This window comes from Lissotriton vulgaris, chromosome 1_2, assembly GCF_964263255.1.
Source record: "Lissotriton vulgaris chromosome 1_2, aLisVul1.2, whole genome shotgun sequence".
Taxonomy (NCBI): Eukaryota; Metazoa; Chordata; class Amphibia; order Caudata; family Salamandridae; genus Lissotriton; species Lissotriton vulgaris.
In genome coordinates this window covers 113,661,665-113,689,282 of record NC_141686.1, presented here as the reverse complement: position 1 = coordinate 113,689,282, position 27,618 = coordinate 113,661,665, and the positions used below count along the sequence as shown (strand labels likewise).

At 48.1% G+C, this 27,618-nt stretch overlaps 1 protein-coding gene across 3 annotated transcripts in view; it reads right to left on the bottom strand.

Moving 5' to 3' along the window:
• Positions 1–27,618, bottom strand: part of HIPK2 (homeodomain interacting protein kinase 2) — a 305,511-nt gene that overhangs the window by 117,643 nt on the left and 160,250 nt on the right. For all 3 annotated transcript variants that reach the window (XM_086952951.1, XM_086952954.1, XM_086952953.1), the window contains exons 3-5: positions 7,938–8,061; positions 3,191–3,310; positions 2,399–2,485 (exon numbers count right to left, since the gene is read on the bottom strand). In XM_086952951.1, coding sequence (XP_086809077.1) covers positions 2,399–2,485; positions 3,191–3,310; positions 7,938–8,061 — 331 coding nt within the window. The remainder of the gene's footprint in view (positions 1–2,398; positions 2,486–3,190; positions 3,311–7,937; positions 8,062–27,618) is intronic.

The window sequence follows — 27,618 nt, the reverse complement described above, 5'->3', positions numbered from 1 at the left end:
AGAGACTCACAGGGGGTTGGGTGGAGGCTAACAAAAGGGTCCAGTCCAGGTGCTACTGCTCTGCTCATCAGCTGGGACAGTTGCAGGAAAGGGATTTTGTGGCTAGTTGTCTTCCTGTCACCCCTATGACCCTTGGAGTTTACATCTTTATCCTGGGCACAAGAGGGAGCAGTTCCAGTTCTTACAGGTTTATCTCAGGTATCAGATAACAGGTTCAGTCCTCTTCTGTGTTTCCTCAGATTCAGCAGTTGTCTGAGGTGAGTGCCTGAAGATGCCCACCTTAAGCCTGGCACCAGCTGGTGGGTGGCAATGACTCCTAAACACAGCATAATCAATGGGGTAAAAGTGCCTGAACCGAACCCTCATTATTTTGGGCATTTTCAAGATGGCAAAAGTGTTCAGTCACACTGAAGTTGGGCTCAGAGGGTTGAGGGTATGTGGGGGGTGCACTAGGAAAAGTCTAGTGTCCTCCATATCCAACACTAAATGCACTTTGAGGCAGCCATTGTACCCACTATTAGCCCAGAGATGGAGGCCTGGTGGGACAAAAGCACGGTTTTCAGCAACCAGACAATAGATACATTAGAATTGTCTTGGCATCCTGTTCGTTCCCTTTCAATTGTTGCACGTGGTTCAGAAGACCCGTCAAGCAGGATTTAACACTGTTCTGTCAAAAGGAGGTCCACAGCCCCACCCTGCATATTCTGCAAAGCTCAGAGTAGCCATCTCTGCCCATTCAGGTCAGACTATTGTTTGCTCCTGGCAGGCATTTCACACCTTTTTCACCCCTATTCAAATGATAATCACTAATTTGGAAAAGTGGTAGAGGGAATGCAATTTAGCCTCCAGTAACTTTAGGCAGCAAAACGATAACTTTCTAAAACTAACTTTGACCTGTCTAAAGGGTTTCTTTTGATAGGTCGAATTGTAGGTTTTACACTGCTACAGTCAGGTTACGCAGGGAAGGCCTGAAGCCATGTTTGCACTGCCAATGCAGTGCATGGCACAGTAGGTGCCGCAGTTCACTAGTTGCATGTAACTTTCAGGCCCTGTGTGCATTTTGTAACATATAATAGGGAATTATAGGCATGTTAAATATACCAATTAGCAGTTTGCAAATTTGATCATGATAAAAGGAGGAGCACAGACACTTTAACTAGTGGTTAGCAGGGGTAAAGTGTGCAGAGTTCTAAAGCCAGCAACAACATAGGGTTTAGCAAAAAACAGACAATTCAGGTGACCATGAAGTAAAGGCGGATTTCCTACATAACCTACTGCTACTTACGCTTTTGTAGTGTGCAACCTAGTTCAACTATTATTGCGGTACAGTGCAAACTACTGTTGCTCATTTTACTGAGCAATTCAACCCGCTCAAACATGGTACTGAACAGGGCAATCCACCCCAAGTCATTTTTCTGTACTGTGACTAACAGACTGATGGCACTTACGACAGACTTAAAACTTGGGGTTGTGTTGGTGCTATTCACAGTGCCTCCTATAGCCAAATAAGACTGTCTTGATATTTCTTCTAAACACCATCGGGGAAGAGGCACATCGAACTTGTGAAGAGAGCTTCGGATGCAAGCTGCTTCTACAGCGAAAGAACCCCTGTCTTTAGTGCAGATTGTAATGAGGCATGTTTGGGTTTTTTATGGCAAGAAGTGGTTGGAACTGCCACATTTGAGCTCTCTGCAGTCGAAATATGTCTTTTTTAGGCAAAACACAATAAAAAGCATTGAAATAGAGAAGGTGAGGTTTACTGCAGCACTATCAGTGCGGAAGAAAGGAGTTGAGTTTTCAAAACTCAGAGCAGGAGCAGATACAGACTACTAACTTATCTGTATAAAAAGTAAGCCGCAGATGTCTCAGTCTCCCTGTAGCCGCGATGTGAAGTCCAATTCAGGGCCGTCCGTATGAGTGTGCATTTGCCCCAAAAGCAGTGACCTCCTACATTGAGCTGTTAAATTGTTAGTAGCCGTCTGGCATCCATGAAGAAATATATTTTGTCTAGGTCTATAACTTATCCCTATTCTTCGCTGTGAAGAGCAGCATCTTTTGAACCTTATACCTTACAGTGCAAGCAACCACACTTAGTGCACCTCATTCCAAACTGTTATTGTGAAGGGCAAACTACCTCAACTCATTGCAGCTACCTTGGATTCCTTTACAGTACAGTGAAACCTATCATACTCCAATTACAGTTCCCTATGTGCACCTAACTTCCCACAATGAAGTACAACTTTTGCGTCTTTTCCTGCTATTACGTCCAGAGTATCTTAACTTATTCAGATGTGTGATTGAGTTTGTATTGTTTACCCAGCACAACCTCCCATCTTTCCTTTAGTAGAACAAAGGCTCTCTTCCTCTGGGGAACTGATGGTCAATGAAAGAGTATTACCTGTGCCATGTCATCCAAACAATTGAAAATGTACTTCCTCGCCTCCTTCGACTTAATCCCAGTTTCCGTCTCATGATCGTCCGGTGTCTAAATAAGACATAAGAGAGAAGATTAGTGTCTACGCTGTAAACAGCCCTGTTGTCAACACACAGAAATTACGCACAACACACACTAGACTCCACTGGTTTAATTTTCTGCACCACAGAGATAAAATGATGTAGTAAATTTAGTTGACGACATTTACACTGTATTTAGAGTTTCATCCACAAGCTGGAAGATTTTCAGTTACCACTAAACTCTAAACCAGGCCCTAAGCGTGGACATTGGTCTATAGCTTAGTAATAAATATCTCAGTAATCTCTGTCAGACAATTAATCTATCAGAAAAGAGGAAAAACTGTTTCTTCTAAATGTTTTTCTGCTGCCCGGTTTCCTCCTCTGTGGCCAATAGACGTTAAAAAGGGTAACTGACTTATGAACAGAAGTTGCCCTCCAAGGGGTTAGAAAGATCAGACAGCACCATAGTGGAGGAGGGCAGTTCTGAGATGTGCATCAGTGTGTTCAGCACAAATACTACTATTCTTGGTACCGGAGATATAGACTCTATGCTTGAAGAAGTCCTACTGCAACAGCAACACAGGAAGGCTGATGGGGCAACATCACTCCGCTGTACTGCTGCATCTTCTAGGCTTCCTCCTGCAACACTCTCAAACAATACGACTGCAGTGCTAACAATCTCCTGCTTTGTGTGTGTTCATGCTGGCAAGAATGTGAGCTTCACATGCACGCTTACCTTTAGCCTCCAGAGTGGATAGGGTGAGTCGGTGTCTCTATTGAAGAACCTGGAGGTCTTCGTTCCAGCACTTAACAGGTACTCTGCTGGCAAGCCCTGCGTCTGTGAAATGTACCGGATCTAAAAGAGAAGGCGGGAGTAGGGTCAGTTTCCAGTATCATTGCCGACAACTCTTAGTAAGTATGGATTCCAGACACTGTTCAGTCAAGCTACTGGGCAGTTTTACTTCCCTTTACCTTTCCTTGTTACCCCAGCCATGGAGTTCTACTTACCTTTACCCATCTTTTCACTCTATTATACCCTGATGCTCAAAGCTACACTAACAACAAACCATGTGTTAGCACTCTCTAGTAGAGGCTTTTTTGTGACAGTAGTTGTTAGGCCTTCATCAGGACTTTAGTGCGGCAGTCGGACTTGTTGTTCCTTTGTTCCAGATCCCTCTCTATACAATCCCATCTTCCATCATTGCTGTGAATCATACAGCATCCTCTCCCAGCTGAATGATAAAGTAGACGATTCCTCACAGGCAGCGTAATTCAGGGCAGCAACATTCATATTGGAGTCGCAAGGGAAGTGTAAATCAGAGGTCCAGACGCCTAAGGTTCAAATGCGTTACCTCAACTACGTAAGAGAGTCTTTAACAGAAGACCAGGTCTTAGATCTGCCCCAATACCCACTAAGCCAGGAAGAAGTAAGATGCAATATGTTTGCACCAATCCTGGTGCAATACGTTCAAAGTAAGTTTCATGACAGATCAGCTGTGCAAGCACAGTTCGATTACAGTCAGATTTCACAAGATGCTCACAAGCTCAGCAACCAAGCAAGCTTATAAATCTTGAAACCTGAAAGAAGGCGAAAAACAACCCCAACAATGAGGACCTAATTAATCTAGGTCTATAAAAAAGTGTTGATCATTCCTCAGAGTATGTGCATTAGAGTTCTTGTGGTCTAGAAGAGGGCTAAGGATCCTGCATGGTTGCAGAACACAATCAAACTGAACCTTAGCAGGATTCAATTCAATAAAGTGCCTTCTCAAGACTAATGCCGTCTCTCTATGTTTGTCAATGGTGCTTTCTCACTGGGCCCCAGATTAATGCTCTTCAAGGGTGTCTGACACTGGCATACCTCAGCTTTGATTTATTTTTGAGACAGACAAGGATTCCGAGCTTAAATTGATCTGACATTTATATAGTTTGTGATTTAAACGTGAAACTGGTACTCTGCACAAACTCACTCCCTATTTGCCCAGCACTGACCGGCACTAACAGGCCGACTTTCTCTGAGTCCCAAGTACACGACTTGGCTAAGCTTTATGTGAAGGACAAGTTTCGTGACGTTCTTAGACCTCAGGGCAGCCTGGAGACCACTCACCCTAGACTGATATTTGTAGACTCCACGTGCCAAAGTCTTTTCTCATGTTCCAACTTCAGACAACAGTGGTCTTTGCTGAATTACACTCAGCCAAGCCATGCCCGAATTGTCGCACGATGAGAACTAATCTGTGTGGTGCGAAGTGTAATACTTAAAATAAAATGTGTAACTCCAATATAATGTATAAGGGATATAAAGGTCTAGGAATTAAACTGAAGTTCTGTAAGTCACCCAGGAATATCCAACACTAGTCGTTATTTAGGCCTAAGTAGCTAAAACAATTGTTAAATGCAGAGCTCTCTCGACTGGTAAGGTAATTCCAACCATCCAGCACTCCCCAATCTCAACATGGGGTAACACAAGTAGGCCAGGCCGTAAAATTCTGCTCCGCTCGCAGAGTTTGTAGCGTTTTCCTACTCCGTGCAGAGCAGGAAGTTCTGAAAAACTGCACCTTGCTATGCTCCACTGAGTTTTTTCCTCACTCGCCAGTATTAAGTTGGCGAAAGTGAGCGGAGGAAATCTTACTCCAGACCCCCTCCTGGCGAGATTTCTCAACGTGGGCAGTCACGGATTGCGTTGACAACCCTTCTGTTCACGTTAAGGAAGCTGACGCTCGAGTAGACCATCTACTCGAGCGGTAGAAATAAGCAGCGCTAGCTTGTGCTGCGCGTAGTGCAGTTCGTTCTGATTTTACAGCGCGAACGGCTTAGCGTAATGCACTCTGCCGCTTACGGACCTCAGCGTAGCGTGGCTGGATTTTTTAGTCACCGGACCGCAGAACTCCACAAGCTCGGCCCAGGCCTAAACCCAAGGACACCCTGAGAAAAATATTATTATTGATATATATGTGTTTTACCAGCTGACAGTTCCTCCATTAACTTAAACGTAAAGACTGTACACCATGTTTCACATTTCTAATGAAGCCCTCAGGTTAACATATAAGGAAATAGGTCACAATGCCTAGAGACGTACCTCAGTTTTGGTGGGTGCAGGGGAGTGAGGTGCACAACGGAAAGAGAAAGGGAATGGGTGGTAAATTGTCTTACTGCCATTACGGAGTCCTCTTTTTAAGAGTCTCACACAATGTCGTAGTGCGGTGTCTTCCTTGGTGAGTTGCGACTCTTCGCAGTGCAGGTTTCGGTTTGGTTATCTGTCCCAATGGTGTATAAAATATAAAGAAGCCTCGCCAAGTTACATGGCCTATCAAAGAGTTTTCTGGCCAAGCAATTCTTTCACAAATCCCTCTGTGAACTGGAGATATTTACTTTCCCAGTCGGCACTAATGTGTGGGAACTTGCTCAAAAAATGACTAACACTTGGGGTACTTCACAGGCAGGAAGGCCTTGTCATAAGACTAAAGCGCCTTGGCGATAACACACCAGGGAGTACTACTGGTTATAAAAACAATAAACATAACAGTATTTTAGCAATCGTATTGCAGCTTAGAAATATTGCCTGGGGTTAGCGATAATTTATCAACAATATGTAAATGTGCGTACATTTTGTGCTTCTGCACTGTGAGAGTTGTATCTAATTCTGCTATGTTGTAGGTGGTGCATCTTTCCAACATTGCTGTTAGCGAACAACCAACATAATTATGCTTTGCTTGTGTAACATAGGCAAATTGTTTTCTAAAGCAGTGGAAAATGACAAAAGCAGGAAAAAGGCAAGGTGAACAGGCAGCGCAAGCAAGCAAGATGGAATGGTAAAGTGGATGGGCCTTTTTGATGCTCAGTGGTGGGTTGGCAGGGTGAATGGCAGTACAGTTGGGCAGAGTGGACGGTGGGCAGAGAAGCTATGGTGGCTGGTCAAAATGGTGCGCCAAGACGATTGTGGCAGGGCAGGTAGGAGTTTAGAAGACCTATGACCATGCAAAGACTTCAGGGTTGATTGAGAGGGTAGATGAACAAAGGATGGCCAGGGGCGGGTGGGTGGAGAGCCAGAGGGTTTGTAGATCAGACTGGTGAGTTGCTATAAAGGACATGCAGTACACACTTGGTCTGTCAATGGCGCCACAGGGAGACCTGGAATAGCAAACATAGAGTATAAAGGACTGTACTGAAAACAAGTTCAGAGGATAGATGAAAGACTGGTGATAGGATATAGGTAAGTCTTCAGTTTGTGTTGTACAACTGTTCAATTTTTTTCAATTGAGCAAAATTCTGAGTAAGGCCTAAAACTCATGAGCACGGAAGACAGGTATTGAGATGTGACAAGTTGATGGTGCAAAAATGTGGCATTGGGAGTCTTCAGTTAGTGCAGAATTCAGGGGCTTGGCTCGGCATGGAGCATGGCCCTGAGCCGGAGGCTTTGAAAACAGAACTAAGACTGCATCCCACCTATTCCACCTTTAAAAACCTGCTAAAAACACAAGTATTTATGGCACTCCGTACTCATGTAACAGGTTGTGCGCTGCGTGAGACTCCTGGGTATAGTGTGCTGCACAATTGTTTTGTGAGGTGGAAATCACACTGGTTCTGCAGTGGTTCTTTACCTTGTATTTGTATTTGTATGGGATTTATAAAGCGCTGCAATCACCCCGAAGGGGTATCTCACCACTGCAGAGGAGGCAAAGGACCAGTCAGGAGAAATCAGTCACAGAATAATTCAGTCTTCAGGAGTTTCCTGAACCGAGGAAGACTGGAGCATTTACGCAAATCCTCGGGCAGAGCGTTCCAGTACCTTGTTACCTCTGTGGACCCCACTGAACCATTGCTGGAAGCCAAGGATCTACAGCTATTTCTACAATTTGTACCTGAACAATATTACACAAAAATACACATATAAGCCTACACTATATGAACTCAGCCCATCCACTTTCCTCTGCAAGAAAGCCTGAATGCCTGAATAAGACCCAAGTTGTATTCCCAAATCACCAGGTCACTGCGAGTAAAGTATTATTATAGCTTGCTAGAACTTTTAGCCCTGTTAGCTGAAAATGCTTATGAATATTGCGAGAAAAGAATGGTTGGAGGTGGTATGGGTACACAAAGCCACAGGTTCCGCGGACACAGGTTAGGAACCACTGATCTACATGCCATGGGAAGCAGTAAATACCACGGCCGTCGAACTTTAAAGTCCAACGCTTTCCCTACTGTTGCAGGGACTGAAGTTTGAATAGTAAATTATACTATTCCAAATTCCAGCGACCCCCTAAGGCAAGTCGTTGCAACAACTTGCGTAGTAAATGTAATGTGTGTTTCAGAAGCATTTATTGTTCCGCCAGTGTTGTTAAGAAAAGCGTGGTTGTGTCATACAACCACATGGTAGCCATTTTGGAGCATATCTTGAGTTTATCCAGGAGCACCTTCTCTCCCTTTCTTCACATCGCTGCGATTGGTGCTCCCGTGCAGTGACACAGGAGGGAGTCACTTACCTGGTCGTACTCAGAAGCGCCGGGATACAGGGGCCATCCCAAGAAGAGCTCCGCAATGACGCAGCCCAACGACCACATGTCGATAGCTTCGCAGAACGGCAAGCCCAGAATGATCTCAGGAGCCCTGTGGAAAATAGGAGAGGAGAGGTTATTGGCGGAGGGGGTTGGTTGGTGTAGAACAGTAGCCGAGGAGTGGTTGACGTTTGCTTCCATCCTGTGGGAGGTGACAGAAGATGAGAGGTCAACGCAGCTTCGCAGCAGCGGAAAGAGCAGAGGACTCTGGGGGCTGTGACGCACAGACTGCACATCCTTGCTATAGACATCAATGGAAACATCCATACGACCTCTAGGCAGAGGGCCTACAGGGCCCTGCAATGATGTGACAGCCAGTATATGAACGCAGGGACCACATCAAAACAAGGTGCTATTAGCTTTTTAACAGCTCATGGTGTCAAAGATATTAAGAACCATCCATAAATAGTTTTCACAAATTAGCTGCCAGATCTACAACATATACATATATAAATTCCTCTAAACTCTTTTCACCACTTATTTGACCTCATATCATGATTTAACAATGTTTTCAGTCTCTGACCGACACAGCACACTCGCTGTGATTAAAATGCATTTAATGGGCAACTTATTGATGCTACAACAGGGCTGTTTTGCCATGCCATTAATTACCCAAAGCCAGGTTTAACATTAAGTCAAATTAATGAGGCTAACCAAGTCAGTAAATAAGAAGTGGCCAGCTCTAGGTGATAGATGGACACTCCGTTTTTGGGATAAGGTGCAGTTCCCTCAGCTTGCATGTTGCCATGGCAAACATCGTCTGGCCTGCACTGCTAAGATTCTATGGGGTTGAGTTATGATTACTGCATGCACCAGGAAACAAGACCCCACAATCGGGACGCTCGCGCCTGAATCGGGTCTGTGGTCATGTATGGGGAAGGACCTTGCCAGCTGAGCCCAGCAGCAGCACAGTGTCCATTACTGCTCAAGGAACATTTTCTTCTTCAAAAAGTCCCCAGGTGTGGGCCCAGCGGAGCTGGCAAATTCTTTTTTCCAAATCTTTGCGAAACTTCAAGCTGGAGGCCTATGCAACTTCAAACAGTCCCAAGAAATAGGATTACATTGAAATCCTTGTATATTGCCCACAAGGCTCTTCACAACAGTGGCCCCATTCATCTCAGACAGAAGTGCGCATGGTATGTATCGAATAGAAGGCACAAGAACCGCGGAAGTGTCGTCATTAACAACACTACGGCCTGGAATGAGCTACGCCTTTCATTATGCAACCCCTGGCCTGACTGCATTCAGGAAAGAATTCAAAACATGGCTTTTGGGTAACTTGGCCCTCCGGGCTCTCTCTGTTCTTTGGAGCTGGCACCCGGACACCCCAGGGTAACAGTGCGCTTTATAAAACACTTAACATTAACAAGACTCACATCCAGAAACACACAGGTAACACTCCGCAGCTGAAGAGCAGCAAGAACCCTAAATATACTGGGCTTATTCACAAAGATACTTTGGGGTACATAAAGAAGTACTCACACAGTACCCTTTACGCACTCGTACACGCCTTTATGAACTAGGCTCTACCCATCTAAAATTGGAATAAAATGGAAATATTCAGGGAATATTTAAATACAGTTGCTATAAATAGCAATTGTGCACTCTTTGCACTGACACTTAGAGGGAGTTGGATCGATTCACATAGGCATGTACGAGTGAGTACCAAAGAGAGTACCGTGAGCCACTGAACAGTCACAATCTTCTGCAAAAGCACCGCTTCGCTCTTCCATAGTCTGTCAATCCTCACCTGAAGTACCCCATATTACTACACTTAGAATCTGCAGCTCCTCCTCTTTCACACACTGCCTCTCTCGATCTTCACTTATACACGCGAACCGACCACGGTTGAATTGGGATTAAAAATCGGCCCAGTGGGGTCTGAGTGGCACCAAAATGAATTAAACTACAGGAACCCTTGTGCCAAATGCTTATGATTTCATATAGCTATGCCAAAACAAACCACTTACTTTTTCACCATCTAGCATTAATATTATTATTTGCATTATTCTTATTAACTATAGATTGTAAAGCGCACATACACCAGACGGTCTCTTGGCGCTAGGTACCTTTTCAACATGTCTCAGGCATACTTGTGGCAATCACTTCAGTGCTGAACTGTATGTAAATGTAAATGTATAGGCATTTATATAGCGCACTACTTACCCGGAGGGTCCCAAGGCGCTTCGACCGCTGCGAAACCCTTCCTGGCTTCCCTGAGAGATGGTCCCTTAATGGGTATCTCCAGGGTGAGACCAGGCATCCCCGGCGGTCTGGTGGGGCCGTTCAACCTCCCTACCTGCCCCCCGGCGAAAATGCATGTCCTATCTCAGTGCAAGCCAATTACTGTTTGCAGATCCTGTAGCAACTGAACTTCACACAATGAACTAAGTGATCAGAACTCCTCTACTACTCCCTCCTTTGAACTCTCTGCAGTGCTTAATTTGTGCTGGGGTTTGCCCGGCCTCAACGCTCGCACGAGCCTGAGATGGATCAGAATGCCGCTCTTGCATGAGTGTGACAGTAGGTAGTGCTGGTACTCGCATAACGTGCTGAGGCAGTGGGATGGTGAGCTGTGGTGGCCTCCAGTGGACGACACTGGGCCGCAGCACTTCCTTCTCATAGTATCACAGCATCTCTGGGCTCTGCAGGTGAAGGAGTCGACGCAGGCGCAGGCCACTGTAGGCCTGTCCAGTGTCCCTTCAGGGCTCCTGGCAGAGTTCTGGGAACACCACAGCTCCTGTAGCCCCCAAACTAGGGGTCTCCAACCTTTACAGTAATAAGAGTTCAATGAAGATCACCCGAGCTCCGAATATTGTGAACATATCATTAGTTGCCACAATTTGCAAGATTACAGGCACTCTTCACCTCAGTGCCCATCGGTGATGCAAACAACGGTTTGTCAATGTGGACTGCCTCTAAATGGGTAATATGTAACAGTCATAGTTGCTGTGCCCCTGGCACCAAGGTAATAATATCTGTAATAAGTCTTCACAGTTTTGCTTGATATATCATTCAAATATAATCTTTAAATACATTTTGGAAATTCAACTATTCTTTTCTAAACATCAGCTTATCAGTTCTGAAAATACATACATTTTCATCTTGAATATTCACTTTTCAGTTTTGATAAACATATATTAATGCAGCCAAGGAAAAGCTTCTTATTTAGTATGCTGGGCGGCACTCAGGAGAGCTACCCACAGGTGGCTGGAGAACTACCAGTAGCTCACGAGCTACTCTTCAGCGAAGCCTGCCCCAACCCCACTCACAGAGCAGGCAGCAGAGCTACCCCACTTGACTAAGTTAATGTTACCCACCTCGCACGTGACCTATCTTACTGTCAATTCCTGTCTTGAGATCTTTTAACCTCAGTCCTCTCTACACCGCCTTGCAGCACATGCTCAGCCTGACCTAAGACAGGCTCACACTGCTACCACGGAACAGGTTGTTTCCCGGTGTGAGGAGCACACATCACTGGACAGATCCGCGAGCGGCATGGCTCTGGGTCCTAAGCACTGGAAGCTGCCTCGTAACGGGGTGGTGGGCGGAGCTGGGTGGAAGATATAGATAGAAAAATAAAATAAATTCACCTTCACTACCGCCCACCGCTCCTCCGTCCCCATCTCTCTGCAGTGGTAGCACCGGAAGCACCCAGGCTCCCAGGCTCTCCCAGCAAATCACGACCTGCAGGGTTGTCATTGGTCTGGGCGGCCTGTTTGCCAGCTCAGGCAGTGCCTAGGAGCCCATAATAAGCGCACATGAGTGTCTGACCAGCTCAAGAGGGCCGGTCAAACAGCCATGCACACTTAGAGAGTGCAGACCACCCGTACTCTGCACTGGCGAGCCCAGCCCCGCCCTGCCCTGGCTCCAGTCCCGCACAGAAAAATGAAATGCTAATAACGTCTTGTTATCATTTTTTTTCCCTGCTGAAAAAGCAGTGGGTCGATGCTCCTCCGCCTTAGCGGAGGAGCTGCCTCTGGCTAAGAAAGACAGGAGCACACTGATGGGGGAGTTGTCATGCTGCTCCCCACCCTTCCCTCTCCTGAACGCACAGGCCTATCATCCATGATGCATTATTGTACGATGCACACACCCTCTGGCAAGGATTACACTGCACCACTAAGCAAGAGCCAGAAGTGGGCGAGCCAACCAATTGATAGGAAGAGCCGAGCCATGGTCTGCCTTGGCTTTCAGAGCCCGTGCACGAGCCGAGCCATGAAAATGTTAAAATGTAAATCAAGCCACGTCATGTAAAACTACAATAAAGTCTCTTCAAAATTAAAATACGTGTATTTCTTCAACACACAGAAGTATTTCCCCTTAGTACATCAGACGACATCACTGCATTGGGATGCATTTAAAATAAATAAATCATACGTTCTTATATAGCGCCCTTCACCGTAAGGTCTCAAGGCGCTTGCTTTGGGAATCCGTCCTGGCTTTTCCCTGTGAGATAACCCCTACTGGGCATCCACAAGGTGAAAGCCAGGCATCCCATCGCGGTGGGGCCATAGTGGAGATTAAGCAAGCTATTGCCCAGAGTTGCAGAGTGGGACCCATGATTAGAGTAGGCACCGAAGCGAGAATTATCCAGTCCGTGGACATTTTTGAGCTCAAGACCCTGCCGCGTCGGGGATTGAATCCTGGTCCCGGGTCTGACCTCTGTGTCCGGGTCTGCCTCCTCTAACCAGTGAGCTTAGTGACTAAGAGGCAAGTCAGTTGTCAAATGTGTGTCTCCTAGATTCTTCTTGGGCATGAAGTAATATAAGAGTATATTAAATCCAACACGAGATATTGTTCTAGCATCACACAATTTAGTCAAGACTGGAAATGGGGAATATCACAGTTTTCTGATTCACATTGTGCAATTCAGCCTCTAGATGGGTATCTCCTTCTGTGTTCTGTTTTATATCAAAGAATAATAATTTGCCTTAAATTCTTAGAGCATGAGGTTAGAGCAAATCACATGAAAGATCGGCTTGCTTTAGGCTCGAGAGCCCAAAAGGACCCCGAGCCAGAGCCCGCCATCTGACTCGAGCCCTCAGTAGCTCGCTCGCACCAGGTGAAATCCTTTTCATATAAATATGCCACATGTACTACAGAGAGGCGGGTGTCTAAAGTAAATCTGCCTCGGAAGTACTTTCCACAATATTATTTTCAATTGACTACATTTTTCCAGAGGCTGCTGCAAAGACACTGTCTGTTCAGCTGAAGGAAGATAACGGGTTAAACCCCCCACCCCTCTGAACTTCAGACATTTACAAAAACAATTTCAAGAAAGGAAGACTTGTCACTCTGACCTTAATCTCATTACTATGGAAATCTCGGTGCTCTCAGCCATCTGCCTCTCAGCCTGTCTGGGGGCTTCAAGGGGGCACAGACTAATGAGCTTCCGATTAGACTCCAAGCCCCGCACGGTGGGTGACCGCCCCCCCCCCCCCCCCCCCCCACCAACCCCCTCTCCTTCCCTGGCATCGCATTACCACAGCAGCACTCCCTGGGTGCCTGCCTCCCTTCCCGAGACCCCCTGCCACCCTTCCCGCCTCACCCCCGTCTCCACCGGCCTTGCATGGAAATGCTTTGTGTTCTCTCACCCCCCCCCCCCCCCCCGCCCCTAGGGAGCCGGTAGAAAGGGTGCGTGTGGCCCTCCAGAGACATCACAGCAGCACTCCCTGGGTGCCTGCCTCCCTTCCCGAGACCCCCTGCCACCCTTCCCGCCTCACCCCCGTCTCCACCGGCCTTGCATGGAAATGCTTTGTGTTCTCTCACCCCCCCCCCCCCTAGGGAGCCGGTAGAAAGGGTGCGTGTGGCCCTCCAGAGACATCACAGCAGCACTCCCTGGGTGCCTGCCTCCCTTCCCGAGACCCCCTGCCACCCTTCCCGCCTCACCCCCGTCTCCACCGGCCTTGCATGGAAATGCTTTGTGTTCTCTCACCCCCCCCCCCCCCCCCCCCCCTAGGGAGCCGGTAGAAAGGGTGCGTGTGGCCCTCCAGAGACATCACAGCAGCACTCCCTGGGTGCCTGCCTCCCTTCCCGAGACCCCCTGCCACCCTTCCCGACTCACCCCCGCCTCCACCGGCCTTGCAGGGAAATGCTTTGTGTTCTGTCACATCCCCCCTAGGGAGCCGGTAGCAAGGGTGCGTGTGGCCCTCCTAGAGACATCACAGCAGCACTCCCTGGGTGCCTGCCTCCCTTCCCGAGACCCCCTGCCACCCTTCCCGACTCACCCCCGCCTCCACCGGCCTTGCAGGGAAATGCTTTGTGTTCTCTCACATCCCCCCTAGGGAGCCGGTAGCAAGGGTGCGTGTGGCCCTCCCAGAGACATCACCCATCACACAGCACAGAAAGGGTGCTTTTGCTACACTAGATGACAGTAAGGCCCAGGGTGAGGGTCTCTGTCCTTACCACCCAATCTCAGCTGAGCGCCTCAGCCCTGGAGCGGGGCCTTGCAACCTTATCACCCAATCACTGCCCAGCACCTGAGGCTTGGAAAGGGTGTTTCATCCCTAATGTTTATTCACTCCAGAGCTGGTCAGGCCTCAAGAATCGTTTTTCATCGCTACGATTCAATCACTGCCGAGCAGAGCCGCTGGAGAGGGGTTTTTCATCCCTACCACCCAATCACTGCAGAGCAGAGCCACTGGAGAGGGGGTTTCATCCCTACTACTCAATGTAGAGCGCAGCCTCTGGAGAGGGGGGTTTTCATCCCTACCACTAAATCACTACAGACCAAAGCACCTGGAGAGGGGGCTTCCAACCCTACCACCAAACCACTCCAGAGCACAGCTTCTGGAGAGGAGTTTTTCATCCCTACCACCCAATCGATACAGAGTACTACCACTGGATTTTTTCCCCCTTATACCTACCACCCAATCACTGCAGAACACAGCCCCTGAAAAGGGGCTAATCATCCCTACCACCCAATGGTTTTTCATCCCTACCACCCAATCACTGAGAGCACAGCCCTGGAGAGGGGGTTTTCATCCCTCCTACCCAATCACTGCAGAGCACAGCCCCAGGAGAGGGACGTTTCATTCCCCTTACCCAATCATTGCAGAGTACATCAGGTCTAGTGAAGGGCTAAAGCCGCTGCACAGAGGGAGGTTGGCTGATGGCAAGAGGGTGGGAACACCACGTACCTTTCCACAATGACACATCTGGCCGATGCACTTCAGTCCTGAACATGAGCCCCCTCGGAAAAACATGTCCATGGTGTCAGCTAAGTAAAAGTAAATAAAAATCCATATTCTTACGGGTCTCAAGGCGCTAGGGCCATCATGGACATTAAGTGAGCTGGTGCCCAGCGTCACATGGTGCTGAGTTGAGCTGCTGCCATGTGCTCCAAAGGCAGCTGCCCTGGCCGCTGCACCACACCTCTCCGCTAAGCTCAGTCAATGCTCCATACTTTTGAGATGCAGCACATGCTGCCAATAAGAGTTAAACCAACCTAGTTCCTCTCTACTGACTATTTGCATTTATATTTCTGGTGACACAGAGATCCCTGTGCTGACATTTAGTGTGGCTATGCAGTGCCTGTGTGTGAAACATACTCAGTGGTAGGACTGTGTTGTGAGAGTCTGAGTACTGGGACCAGTGGGGTCCATTTGGACGGCTCCTGGATTAACGAGGCTCAAGATGGTGGTGGGTGGATACAGTTTCTCAAGACTAAAGATGTTCATTGACTGATAGTGGATACCCAGACACTGAAGTGAAGGAGAATGGAGGCCCGGCTCCCCATGGAAATTCAATAAGGACCCCATTGGCAAAGGACAACTGATTAGAGGTTCCTGAGAACTGTCTTTTGGTCAGTAGTAGGGGCGAGGAGAGGGAGCCAGGTGTGACCCGTGAATGGAAGTAGGCTCCTAGTCTCCCTAAACAGTACTGGCCATAAACCACCCCAAGCCGCAACAAACATCAAGTATTGCGTGCGATCAGCAGTCAATTGTGCTAAAATACTTACGGGTCTCAAGGCGCTAGGGCCATTTGGTCAGTAGAAGGGGCGAGGGAAGGCAGCCAGGTGTGACCCGTGAATGGAAGTAGGCTCCTAGTCTCCCTAAACAGTACTGGCCATAAACCACCCCAAGCCACAACAAACATCAAGTATTGCGTGCGATCAGCAGTCAATTGTGCTAAAATACTTACGGGTCTCAAGGCGCTAGGGCCATTTGGTCAGTAGAAGGGGCGAGGGAAGGGAGCCAGGTGTGACCCGTGAATGGAAGTAGGCTCCTAGTCTCCCTAAACAGTACTGGCCGTAAACCACCCCAAGCCGCAACAAACATCAAGTATTGCGTGCGATCAGCAGTCAATTGTGCTAAAATACTTACGGGTCTCAAGGCGCTAGGGCCATTTGGTCAGTAGAAGGGGCGAGGGAAGGGAGCCAGGTGTGACCCGTGAATGGAAGTAGGCTCCTCGTCTCCCTAAACAGTACTGGCCATAAACCACCCCAAGCCACAACAAACATCAAGTATTGCGTGCGATCAGCAGTCAATTGTGCTAAAATACTTACGGGTCTCAAGGCGCTAGGGCCATTTGGTCAGTAGAAGGGGCGAGGGAAGGCAGCCAGGTGTGACCCGTGAATGGAAGTAGGCTCCTAGTCTCCCTAAACAGTACTGGCCATAAACCACCCCAAGCCACAACAAACATCAAGTATTGCGTGCGATCAGCAGTCAATTGTGCTAAAATACTTACGGGTCTCAAGGCGCTAGGGCCATTTGGTCAGTAGAAGGGGCGAGGGAAGGCAGCCAGGTGTGACCCGTGAATGGAAGTAGGCTCCTAGTCTCCCTAAACAGTACTGGCCATAAACCACCCCAAGCCACAACAAACATCAAGTATTGCGTGCGATCAGCAGTCAATTGTGCTAAAATACTTACGGGTCTCAAGGCGCTAGGGCCATTTGGTCAGTGGTAGGGGCGAGGGAAGGGAGCCAGGTGTGACCCGTGAATGGAAGTAGGCTCCTAGTCTCCCTAAACAGTACTGGCCATAAACCACCCCAAGCCACAACAAACATCAAGTATTGCGTGCGATCAGCAGTCAATTGTGCTAAAATACTTACGGGTCTCAAGGCGCTAGGGCCATTTGGTCAGTGGTAGGGGCGAGGGAAGGGAGCCAGGTGTGACCCGTGAATGGAAGTAGGCTCCTAGTCTCCCTAAACAGTACTGGCCATAAACCACCCCAAGCCACAACAAACATCAAGTATTGCGTGCGATCAGCAGTTCACTGTGCTAAAATACTGGTGCTGCTACTGCTGTCAGGCTTCAAAAACTCAACCATGGCCAAGGTGAGCGCCTTGACTGAACTGAAGGCAACAGCTGCTGATGTCCCAGATGCAGGCCGCGGTCTGCCTCATGAACTCAGGCTTTTTATGAGTAAGTTCAAGAAGGGAAAAGCAAACTCAGCTGCTGCGTGTATCTATGGCATGAGGGTGACTGAGTGAACAGCATCTGTGCCTAAATCCGCCCCTATCTCAGGTTCGACACCAGGAATTACAGTTAAAGGAGGAAAACCTTTAGGCGGGTACTTAGACGTGTTGGTAGCGCCTCAAGATCACCAACGGGATTCCAGCACTGTGTTACATTATCCTAATTGTGCTGTGTAGTATTAAGTAACGCTGTGTGATGAAAGTACTCACTATTCTAAATAGAAGAAATGTGCTAGACAACACGTTGTTGTGTCTGTTTAGTGCTTCTCTCTTCCTTCTTTCTCCCTGACAAGCCTCTGACTAGTCGCCCTTACTACCCTGAAGTTTAAGAGCAGGAAGGGCATACTTGGCCCACTTTTTTTTTTTTTTTTTTTTTTTTTTTTTTTTGCGTAAGACCTTTATTCACACATTGCAAGTTACACAGCATGAGCCTACAACCCGGAGGCCGGCTCGCCACTACACGACGTTTGTTCAATACACCATATGTTAGTCCTGATAACTCAGTGCAAATACTGCCTGCGTATCTTCCACGCATGTCCTACGTAGGTCTCTTGTCAACAGTCTATATGAGTCTTACATTTTATAGTTTTATGAACAGAAAAATACAACATTCCCCAACTTAAGACCTTACATTGCCCTCATATACACCCTACACAGTGAGTGAATCGTGTCCCGGTATGTCCTAGAGTAGCCCACAGTCGTCTCCAACTCTCATACCAAACATCACCCATTCCAGCATAACCAGTGTACCAGCTAGTCTTCCTCAGTTTCCTGCAAAGCATTTAGATAGTCTGATAGGAACCCCCATATGTCCTTGGGTTTTGATTTAGCTGGTAAGTCCTCCTCATACATTAGGAGTTTATCCCGACAGACGGACATGTCATGCAGCCATACTTTCGTGGTTGGTACCCTGCGGCTATGCCAACATTGCGCCACCTGTCTTTTGGCTAACAGTAAGGCGATAGCACAAAATTTGCGTTTCAGCGCCCTGAAGTGGGGTATAATACCTAGCAGACAAATCTGCGGCGTGCACTGCACCTCATCCTCTAACATAATCGTGAGTGCAGCAGTGACCTCCGTCCAATAATCAGCCACTTTCGCACACTTCCATGCCAGGTGTACAAAGTCTGCCCCTTCCCTGTTACAACGCTTACATCTGTCTTCCTCTTGCAGCCCAAATCTACGCATTTTCACAGGAGTGTAGTAAGCTTGGTGTAAGAACTTGAAGTGAATAATCCGTAGATTCCCATTTGGTGTCAGTATCTGCGTTAGCGCGCATGAACTGTTCCATTCTATGTCTGTTAGCGGATCTTCTAATAGCTCATCCCATCTTTCCTTAGCCTTAAGTGTGTGTCCCGCTATTTCGGATTGCGCAGCAGTGTACAGTCTGGACACCAAGTGAGAGAGGTCCCTTGTAGTGATCAGCATTTGTAAAGGTGCTAGGGTTTCCGGCTCTGCTGGGAATGACGGGTAGTGTTCCCGTAATGCCCTCGTCAATCTGTAGTATGTGAATCTAAACATGGGAGTCTGGTTCCGAATATAAGTCAAGTTGCCAATGTCTAAAAATTTGCCTTCTTGAAACACGTCTCCCATTTTGTCGATCCCAGCTCTATTTAGCAGTGTCATCCCCACTTTTTCGTTAGTGACTGATAAATCCTGATGGTGCTGTAGTGGCATGTCCGGTGCATATAATGGGGTTTTGTGAGTCAATTGCCCAAGTTTGTGCCATGCTTTGATTGTGGTGTCTACAGTGTTGATATCTTTCGTGTGGAGCGGCGGTCTTTTGTGTGACAATATCGCAGATAGGGGGACAGGATGGGCATCTCCCTCCTCAATGGCCACGTGAGTAATATAGGGGACCTCATGGTACCAATACGCTGCGTACTGTGCCTGAGCACAGAGGTAATACAGTAGAAAATCAGGTACCCCGAATCCGCCCTGTGCAATCGGGAGTGTTAGTGTCTGTAGGTCAATACGAGCTTGTTTACCTGCCCATATCAATGTTAGAACCAAGGACTTTATGCGACGGAAGACCTCTTGTGGAGGCGTAATAGGTATGTTATTAAAGAGATATAATAACTTGGGCAAAATGTTCATTTTGACGATCGCTATTCGATCAGCTATAGACAATGGTAAGTGGATCCAGCGACGGACCTTTTCTTCCAGTCTGGAGAGTGCTACACCATAGTTCGCACGCATGACTTCGTCAGGATCCCTGTGGAACATGACCCCCAGGTAGCGGATCGGGTCTTGTTGCCATTCTAGTGGGTAATCCACTGCAAAGGAGTCGGTGGCATCAGTGAGAGGAATGAGTGAGGACTTGGACCAATTAATCGTTAATCCCGAGTGGCCCCCAAATCGGATGTACTCCCTAAGTAGCGGGTTCAGATGCAACTCCGGGTCCCGTACATATAGCAGCATATCATCCGCGTAGAGCGAGATATGCAGTGGCCTGGACACAAATTGCAATGCCGATTCCTTGTAATTTTGTCGCACTATGCACGCTAGTGGTTCTAACGCCAAAGCGAAGAGCAGAGGTGACAGGGGGCATCCCTGCCTCGTTCCTCGTCCAATGTCGAATGGAGCTGAAACATAGCCATTGATTCGGACTCTCGCTCTCGGTTTAGTATACAATAAGGAGATCCACTGGACAAATCGTTTAGGGAAACCCATCCTATTGAGGACAAGTAGCATATAGCGCCATTCAATGGAATCAAACGCTTTCGCAGCGTCGAGCATTACAGCCACCGCTTTAACCGAGGGCTTCAGGTAGTGTGCCAGTGCAAACAGGGATCTGGTATTATGTGAGGTGGATCTAGAGGGAACAAATCCCGCCTGGTCCGGAAGCACTAGTCGAGTCATCAGAGGGGACAACCTAACAGCTAGTAGTTTTGCGAGTATTTTCGAGTCTACGTTTATGAGGGATAGGGGTCTGTAGGAGTCACAGTTTTCCGGATCTTTGGATGGTTTGAGGAGTGCTATTATCATTGCCTCTCGCAGCGTGGAGGGGAGTAACTCTTTCTCAAAGGAAGTACCATACATATCCACCAAGTATGGGGCAATGATATCCACAAATTTTTTATAAAATTCGGATGTGTACCCGTCGGGACCTGGCGCCTTTCCATTCGGGAGCGAGGCGATCACCTCAGTGACTTCTTCAACTGTGATTGGCCGAGCTAGATATTCCCTGTGGGCATCCGATAGCCAGCCAATCGCCACATCATGTAAATAGTCGTATGTTTCCTCTGTTGTAGCGGTGGGTTGAGATTGGTACAGTGTACTATAGGAGTCTGCAAAACATTTCACTATATCTGTTGAATGTGTTTGGAGTATACCCTCCCCTGATTTGACGCGGAGTATCGCCGATTGTCCCCTTCCCTCACAAATTTTACGCGCCAGCACTCTCCCTGGTCTACCCCCTTCGCCAAAGGCCCTGGCCACATGTTTGCGGTCCAGGTACTTGATTTCTGAAGCTAGAAAGTCAGCATGTTCAGTGTGTAAGTCGCGCAGCTTGGGTAGTAGCAATACGTCCTGTGTATTTTCGTACTGCAGTTCTAAATCCCTCATTTGACTTTCGCAGCGGCGAATTTGGCACCTGATGTCCTTGAGCACTCCTATGGTAGTGCTGATGCAGACGCCTCTCAACGTGGCCTTAAAGGCTTCCCAGAGGAGACATGGGTCATCAGTAGTTTGAGCATTATTAGCAAAGTAGTCTTTGATCGCCGTAGTCACTGCGTTAACATATATTGGGTCTGTGAGGGCCTGGGAGTTAAATCGCCATTGAAAGGGGGGGGGTGTGTAATGTGGAATACCCAGTTGCAATAGCACCGGGTTGTGGTCCGATAATGTACGCGGTAGTACCTGTATCTTACTTGCCCACAGAGCCAAGTCCTTAGAACCCAACCAATAGTCCAGTCTGGACCAACTATTGTGAGATGCGGTGATGTGCGTAGCGCCTGGGTCGTCCTTGTGGTGCAATCTCCAGATATCCGCTAGTGCTAAGTCCTCCAACATGTGACCCAACATTTGCCTCGACTGTTTGTGCTGTTCTACTGAATGTAAGGAGCGGTCCAGTCCGTCCTGTAACGTCACATTCCAGTCTCCCCCACATAATATGTGCGTGCAAGCATGTTTCTGCAAGTGTCCCCATATTTCACGGTAGAATTCCGGTGCGTCAATATTCGGGCCATATACATTAAGGAGTGTTATGTGTTGGCCTCGCAGTGTACCCGTCACCAGCACATATCTGCCAGTAGGGTCTTGCAGCACTTGTTTTTTCTCAAAGTTAATCCCTTTCTTGATCAATATAATCACCCCCCTGGAGTAAGATGAGTATGAGGCTCTGTAGGATGAACCTGCCCACCTCGATCCCAATGTAGCGTGAGTGTTCGGCGCTAGATGTGATTCTTGCAGGAATGCTATATCAATGTTCCATCTAGTGAGGCTGGCAAATACCTGTCTGATTTTCTGAGGGCGTGAGAACCCCCGTATATTCCAAGTGAGAACGTTCAATCCGTGACTGCTTACACTTCTAGAACCTGGTGTTCCCAAATGATACAATACCACTCATACCTGCACTCCCCAATAACACCCCCGGAGTCCGATCCCGCTCATCAAAATGATCGTAAGCTGCATTCACAAAACTTCTCAGTGTGTATCCAAATAATGTGTACATGTGTAGTATTCTCGGTCTTCTCAAACAGTCAAACTCCCCCCCACCCCACATCCCGCCCACTCCAGCATCCCCAACCTGCCGAAGCCTTATCCCTTCAGAGCACATTCCCCTCAACCATTTAAACAACAACTTGGTGCTCATATCAGAACTTGTGTCGGGTATTACCCTCATGGAGGTCCGCCAGTGGCACATCCCTACACCCGGTGTACGGGTGCGGGCGATCCTAGTAAGAATCGAATATAATCGCGATGTATGTGTCCATTAAACCATAGACCCATTGACCCACCAACATCCCACACCTAGATGCAGGCAGTGGAGCAGCCATTAAGGATATGTAGCCGTTCCTCGCAGCGAACAAATGCTCATGAAAGGGACCAGACTCAGTAAAGCCAAAGTATAGCACGCCCCCCACATCGCTATCGTCTGGCCACATATAGTTCGGCAAGCAGTATCGTGCAGAGGCTAATCACCTTAATTGGTCCATGCCCTGCAGCTTGAAATGCATCCCAGCGATCAAAGGTTCGTCACCACATTCGCTGTCTAATTCAGTCTAATGTGTCTGCGAGCATATTTCATACAACAGGCCCTGACCCGGCTTCATAGTGGCGGCATTATTGTCAGGTTTAATCGGTCGCATTACTATTTATCCAGCGGGGAAGCGCGGCAACAGCGCTCAGCCGATGGCAACCATCACAGTTCAATATAGGATTGCGTTATCTTCACCACCCCTCTGCTGATCCCCACCCCGCCGCCGGACAATGTCAAATTTAATGCCACCATCTCACCTTCAGTAGGCTCATGTCATATAGCCCCGCTCAGTCCAGCTGAAGGTGACATCGCACCCGGCCATTGCAAACATTCGTGCAGTCCTTCTTACCACTATTCGACGATGGACATTGCCAGTTGCATCAGTCTGAGTCTCTGTTCTGATCGTTCCGGGATTCGGACCTTGCCTCGCGCTGTATCTTCTTGACAAATTCCAGAGCTGCTTTCGGTGTCGCCAGAATGACCGTATGTTCCTTCCACACCACTCGAAGTCGCGCCGGATATAACATAGAATATACAACGTTCAGCTCACGTAGTTTGGCCTTCACTGCGGTGTACTCTTTTCGTGCTTGTTGAACGGCGACCGTGTGATCAGGATAAAACTCCAGGGAGTTGCCTTGATGCGTGATGTTGCCCTTCTCCCTCGCCAGCCGGAGGATTGTGTCCCTGTCACGGTAGTTAAGGATCCGTGCCACAATCGGCCTGGGTGTAGCGCCGGGTGGTGGTTTGGGGCCCAATGACCTATGGGCTCGTTCCACAATGAAGATCTGCGACAGGGCCTCCGCTCCAAAAATATCCCTACAGAGACCTTCTACGTATTGTTCCATGCGTCCCGTGTTGGTCGATTCCGGCAGGCCTGTGATTCGCACGTTGTTGCGCCTCGAGCGCGCTTCCAAATCCTCCTCCTTCGCTTTTATGACCTCCAGGATGCGTTCCATTCCCGCGCATTTAGTGGTGGATGTTCGCGCTTCATCTTCAACAGCCGATATCCTCGTTTCGGCCTCATCCAACCGTTCGCCATGTTTTTCTTGTCGGGCAGCCATGCCATCCATCCTGCACGTCAGATTGTCCAGCTTGCCATTTATGTCCTGCAGATTTGATTGAATCGCTATTAAAATCTTCTCTATGTTGGTAGTTGGCGGCGATTCAGAAGACCCTCCGGCCTCCGCCATGTCGTCTGTAGGTTTAGTCGCTTTCCTGTTGTCGAAGGAAAGTTTCGGCTGCTGCTTATCTGGTTTTCCCATTGCGGTTGCCGGTGAATGCACTTTCCCCACCGTGGGTCTAGACGCCCTCGTCACTCTGGCCGTCGTCGCCGTGATTCCTCGTTAGTGGTGGCCTGCAGCTGCACGTGGTTTCAAATCCGCTTCGAATATGGCCACCTGTAGTTGACTCACACCAGCGTGTAAAGGGGTACGGATGGGGGTGCGGATTGGTCACTCCAGCTTCGTTCCGAAGTGTGGTGTATGGGCTCGCTCCTGGCTTTGGGGGGGGGGGCGGTTCTGCAATCAGTCCTGCAGGTGAAATATCCCTTCGTGCGTTATCTCGCTCCCGTTGTCCACCTGTCCCATGGGCGCGTTTTCTCCCGCTAGCTAGTTCAAGTGGCAGCAGGACGCGTGTGTTGTGCCTTCACCAGCCTATATTCCCTGGAATATCATGCCCCGTCGTGTTCAATAACTGTTCACCGGCTGTGAGCACAGTACGCCGAGTGTTTGTCCGCCGGCGCTATTCTGCCGATCCCGCCTTTCCAGCAACGATCGCCGCCATCTTGTCAGGCATCCGGCCGGAGCACTGACGAGCTCCGCCGGTAATTTTCGGGGATAAATGCAGCGCAAATCTGCCTCGCTAGATCTGGCAGTGTGCGCTCACCTCCGGGAACGTTCGGTGGGGTGTCTGTGCAGTCCGCTGCTGTTTAACGCTTTTGCCCATAGCGTTTCCGTCCGCAACCGCCGGCCATATTGTCAGGCAGTCCGGTGTTCCCTGCGAAGATCTCGGTATTTTTCTGCATTGCGGGGGCAGAATCCGCAGCTGCAAAGGTCCGATGCTGCTCCGTACCTTCCCACACCAGTACACAATCGCGCAGCGTGGGTTGGTGGGTCCCGGTGGCAATGGATCACATTATTCGGGACCGCCCGGCGGAGCTGCAGTTCAGGCAGCCATTCCGCTGTGCGCCCCCTAGCGCCTCCCCTACTTGGCCCACTTTGCAAAGCCATAGAAGGAAGGACACCAAGACCCTTGTGGCAAACAACCGCAGCCACCACGGAGGGTGCCCAGTAGACACTGTCTGCCCCATGGCGACATCACACAGTTCCTCGGGTAACTGTGTGATGCAGATCACTGCTGCGTCAAGGAGTTCTGGTGACACCATAAAGCACGAGGCAAGAGGCTGGGTGGTTTGCAAATGTCACCAGAACTGAGAGATGTCAACGTAGGACTATTTTACATGGTTCCCATGATGTCCTTTTTTATGTATCATCTTCATTTTGGGATAGTTCGTTTCAAAAAGCTGTTTTCTTCAATGTGCAACTAACAACTGATACTTACAAGCTAGAATGTTTAGGTTATGTTTAACTTCCATAAATAAATTGCTGATAAAGCAGAGGACGATTGTGAGTGCCAGTGGAGTTGTGGGATTCTTTGGCTTCAGCATTTACCTGCTAATGAAAAATGTACTGCAGTTGCAATGTAATTTGCATATTGTAAACATATTATTTCTAGCTCAGATAACGAAATACTGCTAGAGAATGTGTCACATTGGTGCATTGTTGCCACATATTTTACCACATAATTTAGATAAACTTGCTGACTAATTAGGCTTAACCTTAGTGGCCCTGACAATGGTAAAGCTCTGCAGAGTGATTTGGGGGGTTCCACTATGATGCCGAAATCCACATTTCACAGGAAGCCATGCAATGTTTTTGTATTTCACGGTTCCCTGTCGAAATATGGGTTTTTGTACCACTGCATTTTGTGCAATCAAAGCACCAAAGTGAAATTGTGATTAGCTTTGGTTCTGAAGTTTTAACGTGTGTGTAAAAATCTTCAGAAACTCACGGAAAAAACCAAAGTGCAGATATGGTTACAATACACATTCTAAAAAACACTGAAGTTCACCAGTTATGGTAAGATAAGCTAAACAAACCTCATGCTCCCAACATGCAATGCTTATGACCTTGCATATGACATTACTCAAGACATGTTAAATTACCTCATTAAAAACATCACTGATGACAGACATATCTACATTGACAACATCTCCATTAAAAAAAATTGTAGGAAAAAAGGGCTTATTGTCATATGCAGTAGTTAATAACTGCAGAGGCATGGATGTGAGTTTCTGCGGGGTGGGGTCATATATCACACCCAACTGTTCTATGTGCCTAACCGATTTACAGTCATTCCCTGCACCCAAAGGACTTCAACTGCAGGTCTGGCTTTTGCCCACATACTGCCCCTAACCTCCTGCCGACAGCCAACCCCCGCTGCGCCTGCAGAGTAAGGGTTGGGTGTAAAGTTTGGCCCACAATGAGACTCTTTGCCCAACCCGCAGCAAGCAGTCAACTGCTGCTGCGCACAGCCTTTAGAGGAAGCAACATCTGACCAGCTAAGGAATATCCCCCATCAGGTGCCCTACACCTCATACACAGACAATAACCGGGCAGTTACATAGTGACAAAAATGTACCACCTTTACATAGGTCGATTGAGGTGTTATTACAGAAGTGGCATGAACATGCAATATTGTGGAAGCATGGGTAGAGAGGTAGGTAATGTGGGAGTACTCCCCAAAATACACTAAGTCTTCCAGGCCCTGCCATTGTGGAAAGAGAAAACAAATCTTCTACAATTGGTGAAACTAGTGGATGGATACATATGGCAAGCAGAGTACCCTACAACCTAACAAAGGAGGATTAGTGTCCAGGATACGACCGCATACTGTCAGTGTGTCCAGCTCATCCAGATACTTGGATGAATGGAAGAGGGAGAACATGTAAAAGGGATGCTGCATGTCAGATCACACCCTAGCAGTGAGGGCACTGTGGGAAGTCACTTTACCAATCACCTGCGCGCAATACACCACTAAAAACATGAGATGCACTGGGTACAAGAGTGGGAGTGACCACTGATTCCTCACCCTAGTGGGGAAACTGTGATTACTCTCCTGGGGAGGAGAGGGCAATCTTCAAGAAATGGAAGGAGGCACGATTTTTCAGCCTAGGGCATGTTTCGTAAGGGGCAACTGAAAGGGTTTGATGACTTTAAACAAGAATATGGACTATCAGAAGGTGAACACCTCAGATACGCAGGGCAGCGCAGTGACTACATCGGAGGCGAAGCTTGGGGCAAACAGACGCATCACGGCAAATAAAAAGTGCAGTTGCAAGCAAAGCAGACCAGCTCATGCCATTTCTCATATTTATACAGCTTTTAAAATAAAACATTCAGATCACTAGGCTAACTATCAAATCCATCTCGATGAAGATCAGTGGCAAAAGATATTCACCAGCCCAACTATACCCACCACTCATAAGACTGAAATACTGCACGAAATTCTGTATAGGTGGCATTTAATGCCTGCAAGACTATATAACCAGATGCCAAGAGGTAGGCAGCTCCTGGCTACCATATTTCACATAATTGAGTGTTGTCTCAACATCAAGGGCTTTTAGGATAAGATTCATAATGTTATTACAAAGATAATGGGAAGTCAGATAGTGAGGTGTCCAGAGTTGTTCTTGTTGGGGGGGGGGGGTGGGGGGGGGGGGGCATCAGAAGGAATCTACCTAGCTCAAAGCACATATGCTTCTACCTGCAAAAATGAAACTGTAAGCGACGTGGGGAAGGGTACTGACCCCAAGTATAGGCACTGGGTGTTGTCCCTGCTAGGGCTAGAAGGCGCACTGCATACACAACAGTAAGGCCACAGCAAGGGAACGACAGGACATTTCTGAAGACTCGGGGCCCACTAGC